Source organism: Ascaphus truei, chromosome 4 (genome assembly GCF_040206685.1).
Source record: "Ascaphus truei isolate aAscTru1 chromosome 4, aAscTru1.hap1, whole genome shotgun sequence".
Lineage (NCBI taxonomy): Eukaryota > Metazoa > Chordata > Amphibia > Anura > Ascaphidae > Ascaphus > Ascaphus truei.
This window is the reverse complement of record NC_134486.1, coordinates 124,544,423-124,556,803: the sequence shown is the minus strand read 5'-3', so window position 1 is coordinate 124,556,803 and position 12,381 is coordinate 124,544,423. Positions and strand designations below refer to the sequence as shown.

Below are 12,381 nucleotides of genomic sequence, written 5' to 3'. Positions count from 1 at the left end.
CAGCCTGGTACCCATGAGATACCCGAGGAAATATGGTCTCCAGAGGTCTCACGCGGAACCACGGAACAAACCCTGAATGTAAAAAAAATAAACCTGGCCTATACATTCAATACATACACCCCCCCCCCCCCCCAACACCTACAGTACAATAAAGTGCAAAATAACTATTATCCAGATATGGATAATAGATTAATTGCCCATTATTAAAAATATTAACTAGCATATTCAAATAAATAATAAAGTGCTACTGACCTCATCAAGAAGAAGTCTCCATCGCAAGCAACATTCTTGTCTTGTCCACAAAATACATTGCCAAAACAAAGCCAATACATTGCAATTACATTCAGATATCAATTAACCCCTTAAATACCTTATCGGATAATAACCGCAAAGGTAATTAAGGGGTTAAGCCACACTGGCCCGATACCCACCCTTCACCCATGAATTTGTACAGTTGCTTCATCATGCAACTATATATACAGTATATATATATATATACACATGTAGAGGTATCAGTACCGTGTTAGCCGAGCTTCAATAATCAAAAAATAAATAGATGATACCGTTCTGTTGCGAGCTTTCGAGATATACTGATCTCTTCTTCCGGTGATGTTACAATGACACACACCAAACATGCAACCATCTATAGTCAAGCCATACGATACAACCGGATATGCTCCGACACAGCAGACAGAGACCAGCGGATTAAAGCCTTGAGATCAGACTTTATAAACCGTGGATATAACCACAGAATTGTAGACCAGCAAATTCACAAAGCTACCAGAATACCAAGAAGTGATCTCCTTGAATACAAACAGAAGGAGACAAGCGACAGGGTACCTTTGGTGGTCACATATAACCCACACCTAGGAGCCCTACGCAAGATCGCCAGGAAACTACAACCCATCCTCCAGGAAGATACAAGACTGCAACAGGTCTTCCCTGAAGCACCCTTATTATCATACAGACAACCCCATAATCTCAAGAATATTATGGTGAGGAGTAAAGTATTCAGCAGTACAACTGAATGCGGGACAAAACCATGCCAGGACCCAAGATGCAAAACCTGCGTCTTCCAGCAATGTCGTGTACCTCATCATGTGCATGAGGTAAACAAGAGAATGAACTAAGGGGCTAAACAAGAGAATGAACCTGCATCGCCACAGCATCACACGCGGTACAAGAGACAGTCCTGTTGGCGAACATTTCTCTGACTCTGGCCATAAGATGAACGATCTGAGGGTTGCCATACTCAAAGGTAATCTTAAAACCCCGAAAGAGAGACGGTTGCATGAATACAAATTTATGCAACTGTTCGGGACACTTAGCAGTGGCCTAAACAGAGATCGAAATTTTATGAGTCATTACTGAAACTAGTGAACTCTCGTCCCATGAGCGCTAAAGGCCATGTCTGTACATACGGTGCTATATGTATATGTATGCACACACAGCTGTCTCTCACACATACTAATACTCCTTGTTCTTCCATCCCTACACACCAATAGGGACCACTAAGTATCCACACACACTTTTAGTTGTGCTACAAACTCTCACATTTCCACACCCACCCACACCATTTATATCCACTCCACTCCACACACACCTTGTGTAAAGCACTGTATATACTGTGGGCTCTCCATTCATTTTTATTCACACTGATACACATACACACTCTTTCTTCACTTGCTTTCAGTAACCTTTTGACACCTCTAGTCATAAAACACATCCACACCGGGGGAAGGAACAGCACAGATAACATTCCAAGAGACACTGTTTTTAAGTATACCTTTTGCTTCATTCATTGTAACATCGCCGGAAGAAGAGATCAGTGTATCTCGAAAGCTCGCACAAATAAAAGCATTTCGTTAGCCACAGAACGGTATCATCTATTTATTTTTTGATATATATATATATATATATATATATATATATATACACACACACACACGATGAACCAATATACAAGTAAATGTAGAAGGGTTATCAAAACCATACTGTGCTACAAATAACACTTCTCCATACAGACACACTACATTACAATAAATTTCCTTTAATAATCCTAACTGATCTTACAATCTAAATCATCAAATGTCAATGAAAAACCTCACATTCCAATCAATACATTGCATTTACATTGTATAAATGATGCATAAAATCTATGCACCATATTCATTCTGCAAGTGAATGTGAACAATATCATTGCAAGCTAAATACAAATACGGTACAGTACCTCCAAACAAGTCAACTATTTTAACCAATCAAGTAAACAAAAATCAATTAGCAATCATTATTTACATCCCTAAACAATTGACAGTCCATCCCGAACAATGAAACAATTAACTAATTCACACCTCGAGCAGAACAATTCAGCATGTGAAAAAATATAAGTACCAACCGGAATATAAACTTTAAAACCAATGCTAGCCCTGAACACACGCATACAATATCAACAATTACATCTTTCTAATTTTAAAATACTTTAAACACACAATAAAGCATAGCAGCATAGACAAATTATTTTAAAACACATGAAAGAAAGCTTTTAAAACAACATCATTTCTTACCCAGTATGTATATATCTCTCTAGACATATATACATACATACAGTGGCAAGAAAATGATATACCACAAAAAAAAAATACACATGTTAAAAAAGCTTTTAAAAAAATTAACAAGTTAAATAAAATACATTTCTTTAGTTCACTTACCATTACTTGCCCCCACCGACTCCCGTTGCGCAGCTTACTCACGAACCAATCCACCAGGCACAGGAACCCATAAAATAAAAAACCATAAAATAATAAACATTACACTAAAATTCCAAATCAATCCACGGGTCTTCTATTTGTAATCCATCTTCATCTTCATCTGTATTCTTCTTTCTTCTATCTTCTTCCAGGCGGGACGGGGTCTTCTTTCCATCTTCGGCCACGCCCTGGTCTTCTTTCTTCTCCGGAGGTCCTTCCTCCGCGGCGTCTGGCTTCAAAATGAGATGACATAGGCTTTTAAAGGCCTATGATGTCACATTTTCGTCATATGGTTCCCACGGCGCTGATTGGGCCGTGAAAACCATGTGTTTTGGCCGATAAAAATAAAAATGATGACGTCACTTAAAGGCAATGAAAGCACAGCCAATCAGAATGGCTTTGCTTCAATTGCCTTTAAGATGACGTCATGAAAAGACACATGGCCGCCCTCACATGGTATGGTAGCCAATCAGAGCGTGGGAACTCCATCCCTACTCTGATTGGCTCTAGTATACCATGTGACAGAGGCTTGGGGGGAAAAAGGATGTGACGTACTACAGCCAATCAGAGTTGTTCCCACGCTCTGATTGGCTCTAGTACCATGTGACAAGCTTTCAATGACGTCACATCCTTTCTCCCCCCAAGCCTCTGTCACATGGTATACTAGAGCCAATCAGAGTAGGGATGGAGTTCCCGTCACCTCATAAAGGGGACTGTATCTCAGGGAGCAGGGGGTCCCTGGACCTGAAACCAACGTGGTTCAGCTCCGGATACCCCCTGCACATCTACACTATGAATAAAAATGTATTTTAAATGTATTTATTTATATTCATGTATTTATTTATTTAGATTTATTTATTTATTTTTTGGGCGGCTGCTGTGTGTGAATTTTTTTTATTGTGGGTAGCGGGGGTGGGTGAAGGGGGTATTAGCCCCAATGGTGGTTGTTTAGGGCTTGCGGGGGAGTAGCGGGAGGGGTTTACCCCTTCATGACCGTAGCGGTATTAACTGCTACGGCAGTGAAGGGGTTAAGTGCACCCGCAACCCCCCTGCAAGTCCTAAACTCACACCAAGGGCCAAATACCCCCTTCACCCACCCCCGCTACCCACAATAAATCGGGCACGGTGGGTTAACCCCTTCATTGCCTTAGCGGCTATCAGCTATGGTAATGAAGCAGCATTTCTGTATGTTTAATAATATTGTGCAGGAGCAGGGGGTCCCCTGAGTTTTGACTCAGGGAACCCCCTGCTCACTGTACAATATTATTAAACATACAGTCATGCTGCTTCGTTACCATAGCACATAGCCGCAAAGGTAAGGAATGAGTGTTTATTTATATAAATAGTGTAGATGTGTGTATTATTCATAGTGTAGATGTGCAGAGGGTCACCGGAGCTGAACCGCTGTGGTTTTAGGTCCGGGGACCCCCTGCTTCCCGAGATACAGGCCCCTTTAGGGGGTTCCGGTATCCCTCTGCTTGGTTTACATGCCGCGGTCACGTGATCGGGACATTTAAATGCAGAGGGATACCGGCACCTCATAAAGGGGGCTGTATCTCGGGAAGCAGGGGGTCCACGGACCTGAAACCAACGCGGTTCAGCTCCGGAGACCCCCTGCACATCTACACTATGAATAAAAATGTATTTTAAATAATTTTTAATGTGCCGATGTTTGCGCAGAGAGAACAGCGGTTCTCTCTCTGCTGCAAACACATCTCGCCCCCGCCGGCCTATAGTATCATTGATGTGCATATACAGTATACAGTACTGTATGTGTATAGTACTGTATGTTAGGGGTTATAGGGGTTGTTGTTATACAGTATATATATATATATATATATATATATATATATATATATATATATATATATATACTGCATTACAATTCATGAATTTATGCCATCTGGCGGACACGCGATGCATTGCAGCCTAGTAAATACTGAACCATTATCAATTAACACATCAACCGCGCATCAGCCGGGCATGACCCCTGGCTGGGACCGCGGCATGCTCCGGGTGAACAGCGTGGCATTCCAGGAACATGCCAGGGACAAACCGGTGATTTGTTAGAATAAAGTGTGCCGCAGCTGTAAGTACTGGAACAGTATTCCGGTGCATTCCTGCAGGACTCTAGCCCTGGATGGTGCTAGGGAGGTGTAAAAATTAAAAATGACCACTACTTAAGAAAAAAAAATACAAACTAATAGTACCAACATTCATTTAAAATCAAAAGGGTTTTGTTTAAATCTTTTCAACAAGCTTTGCACCAATGTTCACTTAATATCTGTTGATATCATGTTTAATTAGTCACTTGTTTGCTACTTTTAGCCCTTGGATGCATCCAAAATATGCATCAAGCAGACTGCAGTCCAATCATGTTTTCTGACATAGTCACTGCCTCTGGTATCATAATGGTTAAACTTTCCTTTTTTAAGCAAGAGTATCAAAGATTTGCTTTCTAACTTCAAAGTCTCAGGGAGAGATTCATCAAGTGCTGATGTAGGGTAACATCTGGCATTAACTGCAATAGAAGTCAATGGCGGTTGTATTGTATTGTATTGTATTGTATGTCTTTATTTATATAGCGCCAAAAGTGTACTCAGCGCTTCACAAAGAATACAGTACAGGGAATTAAAATGATACAATAAGTGCAGCAAAATCAGACAGTAGGAAAGGAAAGGAAATCCCTGCCCCGAAGAGCTTACAATCTAAGAGGTATGGTGGGAGACTTACAGAGACAGTAGGTGAGGGAATAAGTACTGTATGGCAGTGCTTGGCCACAGTGGGTGGTAGGAGTGGCTGAGTGTGGGACACTAACCATGAGTGCAAGCTGTTGGGATGCTTAACTTGTGGGATGAGTTTTAATGTTAATCAGTATTAAATCAGAAGGTTAACACCATTTACAGGGGATGAGATGGCAGGCTGCATGGGTGATATCAGGTGTGTGACTTGGTTCAGGCTTAGGGTAGATCCCCAGCAGCAGGAAGGAGTAGATAGAGGGATAGAGGGTTAACGCGGGATAGCACTGCGATGCCTTAAATTCCCGTGTGTGTGTGTGTTTGTGCTATATTACTCTGACCATCAGCAACAGGCAAGGTAAAAATAAATTCCTTAACGTTTTTCTTTAACATTATTTAAGTAATAATCCCCGAAGAACAGGGCATTACTGGACAATAATGCCCTGGCTGGAAGAGTTGAAGGCCTGAGGCGAAGCCGATGGACTTTAACCCAGCCAGGGCATTATTGGCCAGTAATTCCCTGTTCTGAGGGGATTATTAATATTATAGGCTAAATGTAGGCTTTTTTCATTAAAAAAAATAGACACTTTTGTAAAGATATATAACTCAGAACTACGCTCATGCACCTGTGTAAGAAAAAGAAGTTAAGTAGCAAATGAGAGGGGAGAGAGGTGGAGGGGAGAAGAGAGGTGAGGGGGGGAGGAGAGGTGAGGGGGGGATGAGAGTTGAGGGGGAAGGAGAGGTGATGGGTGGGAGAATGGAGGTAGGGGGGAGGAGAGGTGAGGGGGGGAGAAGAGGTGAGGGGGGGAAGCGAGGTGAGGTAAAAGGGGGAGGAGAGGTGAGGGGGGGAAAAGAGAGGTGAGGAGGCAAGGGAGGAGTAGAGGCAAGGGTGGGGGAGAAGAGACAGGTGAGTGAGGATTGAGGAAGGGGGTGAGGGGGGAGCGAGGTGACAGGGGAGCGAGGTGATGGGGGAATCGAGGTGATGGTGGGATCGAGGTGAGGGGGGGGACGAGGTGAGAGGGGAGCGAGCGCGAGGAGAGAAAAGGAGGGGGGAGAGAAGTAGGGGGGAGAGGTGAGGGGGAGAGGTGAGGAGGGAGAGGGGAGGGGCAGAGGTGAGGGGGAGAGGTGACGGGTAGGTGGAGGTGATGAGGGGGGAAAGGGATGAGAAGTGGGGTGGAGAAGAGGGGAGGTGTTGCGGGGGTTAAGGGAAGAGAAGTGGGGGGGAGAAGAGGGGAGGGGGATAGGTGGGTGAAGAGGAGAATGGGAAGAGAAGTGGGGGTGACAGTGATTTTAACGACAAACTAAAAAAAACAGATAAAAATAACCACAGCAAAAGCTATGAAAGTGGTGGAAGAAATATTTCTTTGTTGCAAGTAGCAAAGTTACTATTTGGGACCCGCCAGCTTCTGACATCAATAGCACGGGAGGGAGGGGGAGAGGGAGAGGGAGGGGGGGAGAGTGAGAGAGCCTACATGTGCTGTGTGTGAGAGAGCCTGTATGTGCTGTGTGAGAGAGCCTGTATGTGCTGTGTGTGAGAGCCTGCATGTACTGTGTGAGAGAGCCTGCATGGGCTGTGTGAGAGAGCCTGTATGTGCTGTGTGTGAGAGCCTGCATGTACTGTGTGAGAGTGCCTGCATGTGCTGTGTGAGAGAGCCTGTGTGAGAGTGATTGCATGTGCTGTGTGAGAGAGCCTGTGTGCTGTGAGAGGAGAGGAAGAGAGATGCCACGCTCCCCCTGCATCTCTGAAAGGTGAGTTGGAAGGGTGCCAAAACCTCCGGGCATTACTGAATGAATAATGCCCGGAATTCTAACCAATCAGAGGGCAGGGATTTCAGTAATGCCCGGAATCTTACTGCTTTAGCCTATATAATATAATATATATAATATAAACGCAAAATAAGGGTACGGGGGGCCCACCTTCCATGGGTTACAACTGACCTTATTGCACTCTATAAGCTCAGGGATACCTTGTGGAAAAGCTACAAAGTAACTGGCACTACCAAGGATCTCAATCACTACAGATGCCTGCGGAACATGTGCACAAGGCAAACAAGGCACAACAATATATTCTAGCCTCCTAACCATCAATGACCTAGTAATATCACTAAGGGGGATATTACTCTGACAAACCCCACTGACATTGCAAATGCATTCAATGATTACTTTGTGGGGTGTGCCACTAACTTATTAGCAAAACGCAGCCCAATCCACAAACCTGAATCTCATCCTGGGAGTACCCACATAGCCCCACCCCCTCCCAACACTGCCCACAATTTTCAATTTGGCCCAGTATCTGAAGAGGAGATTACTCAAGCGCTCCTCAAACTAAAACTAAGCAGCCAATGCGGACCTGACTTACTACAATCTAGGTTCCTATGACTTGGTGCCCCAGCCATTGCCAAACCAATTGCTTCCATAGTCAACTCTATCCTGTCTGCAGGCCATATCCCTAAGACCTGGAAAACTGCCAGAGTCTTCAAACGTGGGGACAAAAACACTGTCTCAAACTACAGGTCATGGAAAAATGTGTCCACTCCCAATTAAGCGATTACTATACCAAGACAAATTTCCCTAGCCAATTCCACTCTAGCTTTCGTCCCAAACACTACACCGTAACTACCCTGCTAAAAGTTTGCAAGGAAATCCAGTGTGGAATGGAACGGGGACAACTCACTGGTGCAGTATTCCTAGATTTTGCAAAGGCTTTTGATACAGTTGATCATGCTATCCTGCTTAACAAACTCCAGAGCACTGGAATAGGGAAGCATGCTTTAAACTGGTTTCCGTCCTACCTATCAGGAAGATCCCAACATGTGTCCATCTCAGGCTCTAACTCCAACCCCCTGGATATCACCTGTGGTGTCCCGCAAGGCTCTGTTCTGGGGCCCCTACTCTTCTCAGTGTTCATTAATGATCTTCCCACAGCTTGTAAGGAAGCCTCAATACACATGGATGCAGATGAGAATCCTATATGCACACAGCCATAGCCTCTCTGACCTTCAACACATACTTCAGTTTGACTTTTTGAGACTTGAAAACTGGATTTCCCAAAACAAACTGTTTTTAAACACTGACAAGACTGTAACAATGGTATTTGGGACCAAGACTAAATTTTTAAAGCTTCCAGCGACTGAGCTCCTGAATAGAACCAACGCTAACTCCACCCTAACCCATGTTACTATTTTTAAATACCTGGGCTTATGGTTTGACTCCCACTTAACATTCGGAATGCACATTGATACTCTGACAACCAAGACCTATGCCAAACTAGGGGTACTTTACAGGAACAAATCCTCCCTAAGTCTCCTGGTCAGAAAGCGTAAAGTATCGCACAGCAGATGCTAATGCCAATTATTGACTATGGAGACATAATATATGGCTCGGCACCTCAAACCCACCTTAGCAAACTTGACACCCTCTACAATTCAATTTGTCGTTTTGTTCTCCAATGCAACTACAACACACATCACTGCGAAATGCTTAAAGAACTAGATTGGTCATCACTAGAGTCTAGGCGCAAAGTTCACCTTTCCTGTCTTGCCTTTAAATTCTTTATGTGGAAGCTACCCAGCTATCTGAACAAGCTCCTCACCCCTACCACATGCAGCACTTATCACCTGAGATCAGACTCCAAAAGACTGTTCATGCTCCCAAGGCTAAACAAAGTATCCGGGCATTCCTCCTTCTCTTACAGTGCACCCCAAAACTGGAACAACCTACCAGAGACTCTCACATCCACCACCAGTTTAAGTTCTTTCAAATCTAAGGCTGTCTCACATTTTAATCTGGTCTGTAACTGTTTCATACGCCCATAATATATATTTTCTTTAACTGTGCATGCAATGTCTTATATAATGTATGTTCATTTATGTAACTGTATTTGTAACCATGTATTATTTGTCTTATCTCTGTGCCCAAGACATACTTGAAAAGGAGAGGTAACTCTCAATGTATTACTTCCTGGTAAAATATTTTATAAATAAATAAATAAATAGAATTGTTTTTAAAATGTTGCATTGGCAAAAAAGTTTTTTTTGGTAAGCATATCACTCAGACAACAGTAACATTTGTTTATATTGGTTTGGTTTTTTTTTTACCAAACATTACCTTGTGTTTTAAATATTAATTATAACATTTTCTAAAAATATATTCAATGCAAAAAAATCAAGTAAGAATAACTAGGAAGCAGAATAGAATTCACTGCTTTCCCATCTCAGTCCCCTTTCTGGGGTTCCCATGATTGGGCTAGTCAGCTGTCTGAGGAGCTGACCAGTGGTTGAAGTCATAATAACCGCCAACTATCTCTTCTACAGTCCACTCTCACAGGGAGTACTATACCTTGGGATATGTTTTCTCTTGGCAAAATTTAGAGACATTGTCCCTTTATAAGGGGGGCATGGTATGTAGACCTATTTACTTTATAACAATACAAAGGATAGAGGAACCAAGGTAAACCCTATTTACAGACAGGTCAACTTTAGTGTAATTCATAATATTGCTGCTTTAAAAGCTTCTTTTTCTGCAGGAACAAACTGGACTTTCCAGCTCTTGCAAGACATGGTATATACCATACACAATAAACAGCCACCACCATTTGTTCCAGTTCTGGAATTTGGAAGTCCTGACAATTTTGAGGTTTGTATTAAAATTTGTGGTTTGCCTCACTGTTTACTAAACATGGTCCTGTTGTGTTGAGCAGAAACTTACACAATTAAAGTGCTGAGGGAGGACTCAGGCTTTGGGTAGTGGAAACATGATTGAAAAGGACAAATCATGACAAAATCTCCACTTTCATGTTTCTAAAGAATATAAATTAGTCAAATGTTTCAATGTGTCCATGTCTGTACTTATTTTCTTTCTAAAAAAAAAAAAAAAGAGGTCTAACCTTTTCTTTAACGATATCTATTGTATCTGCCATCACAGTCTCTAATGGACAATACATTCCACCCTGCCCTTTAACTGTCCAGTAAGAAACTTTTGTATTTTTGTTATGTTTACAGAGCATCAACACATTAGCTTCACCGAGGATTATAGGAACACATGTGCAACTTGATAGAATCCCCAAGTCTGCTTTTAAAAATAAAGCCAAGGTAAATCCTTAATATTTTGAGGTATATATGAAGAAAAAAAAAGTGTTACCCTAATATTTAAATGATTTATGGTGGTCTTATATGTTTTTCTGAACAGTGATGTAATCAATAGTTATTTATATATCCAATATTTTGTTCTGTAAGTGGATGGTTTTTTTTAATCTTGGGAAAGGTCCAGTTATGGACTGAAACATGGACTAAATAATGACTAATGACCACATCAGTGCTCCTTTTGATACTCAGTCTGTTTTCAATGTAATCAATGATGGTGAATCTGGCACCTAGAGAATATTTATTTTCGGCAATTTTTTTACTACTGTATATTCAAACATTTACATTTTTGTGTGATCACAACACACTGATTGTTTGTTGATTCTTATTGTGCTCCTCAGTTGTTTAGATCATTCAGACATTGGACACACAAGTTTTTTTTTTAAATAAATGCAACAAAATGAATACTTGTTTTTTTTTTTTTATATCCCTGAATGCAATTCTGATATAAGGGTCAGTGATATTGGTTAGAGGGGAATTTTTTTTTGTGTATTTGGATCTGCCTTGGATTGGCCGGTTCCTTTGGTCCACGGATTTCCACGAATCAGTCTTAAAAAGGGTGATTCGTCTTTTCTGGATTTTTTTTTTTTTTATATCACGGACAGTCCAATCCACAGATTCTACAATCTGCTGTGCATTTTTAGAATCTAGTCTGCGGATATAGCAATCTTCTGCTTGGATTTTAAAAATCCAATCCGCAGATTCAGGCCTGAGTCTGCGGATTGGAATTTTAAAATCCACCCGTGAATTGCTGATTGTATCCACTGGTGGTTTTGGATTAATCCGCACGAATTTAAACTGGAACAAGCCGTCGACAGATTTTGCACAGCGGAACGGAGTTTGAATAGACAGGCCATGAAAATCCGGGAAATGGATTTTGACAGTTTCGCCCACATCTAGTATTGGTTTTGATGCTACAGTAACATGATGTATTCTTGTAGCAATTTGCTTTTGGATAATATCTGGTGTGTTTTCTTTTTTTCCATGCTTTAACAGATATTAGTTGTTCTTCGAAACCCAAAAGACACAGCAGTGTCATATTTTCATTTCTATAAAACAAACCCAATGTTTCCAACCTTCGATTCCTGGGATGAGTTTTTTCCACACTTTATCAGTGGTAAAGGTACGTTTGTAGCTTCTGTTTTTTTTTTTTTTTGCTTTTGCCAAATCTGTTCAAAATAAAAGTAATTGGAAATATTAAAAAATGTGAACAATTTGCTACCACACTTTATTGGATAACCGCAATGTAACCAGAGCGCTCTCTCTGCACTAAAAGAAGAACAAGAATAAACGTTGTGTGTGTATCAGAAAAAAAAAACGATTCCCCCAGAAGTAAGATTTCTTTATCGACAAAGACAGAACTCAGTAATGTTATGGTTTAATTCCACAAAAACAGTGGTAGTACAATACATAAAAAATATACATACAGCAAAAGAACCCACAAGGGAGCAGTTCCCATACCGAGGTATCAGGAGCCAGGGCTGAAGGGTGTCCAGTTCTAGAGGGGTTGAATGGAAAGGGGGAAGATAGCGGGACGAGGGCAGCAGTGGCGGCTAGTGTTGCCAGTGGTGCAGGGTCAGGGGGTGGGCAATCTGAGGGGCAGGTTACGCTAGTGGAGTAGACGGCTGGGGATACTGTGTTGTCAGATCATAGTTTTAAGGAAGGATACTTGTATCTGATGAGTCTGCTGGGTTTTCATTGGCTGCAAGCGACTAAGGTGAAAATGTGGGCGGGGGAATATGTTGAGATATGGAC

General features: G+C 41.8%; 1 protein-coding gene across 3 annotated transcripts in view; it reads left to right on the top strand.

Annotated features, from left to right (window-relative positions):
* Positions 1–11,823, top strand: part of LOC142493074 (sulfotransferase 6B1-like) — a 31,252-nt gene extending 19,429 nt beyond the window's left edge. For all 3 annotated transcript variants that reach the window (XM_075596540.1, XM_075596542.1, XM_075596541.1), the window contains 3 exons: positions 10,011–10,120; positions 10,486–10,575; positions 11,623–11,823. In XM_075596540.1, the coding sequence (XP_075452655.1) occupies positions 10,011–10,120; positions 10,486–10,575; positions 11,623–11,808 (386 nt within the window). In that variant the 3' untranslated portion in view covers positions 11,809–11,823. The remainder of the gene's footprint in view (positions 1–10,010; positions 10,121–10,485; positions 10,576–11,622) is intronic.
* Positions 11,824–12,381: the final 558 nt, after the last annotated feature.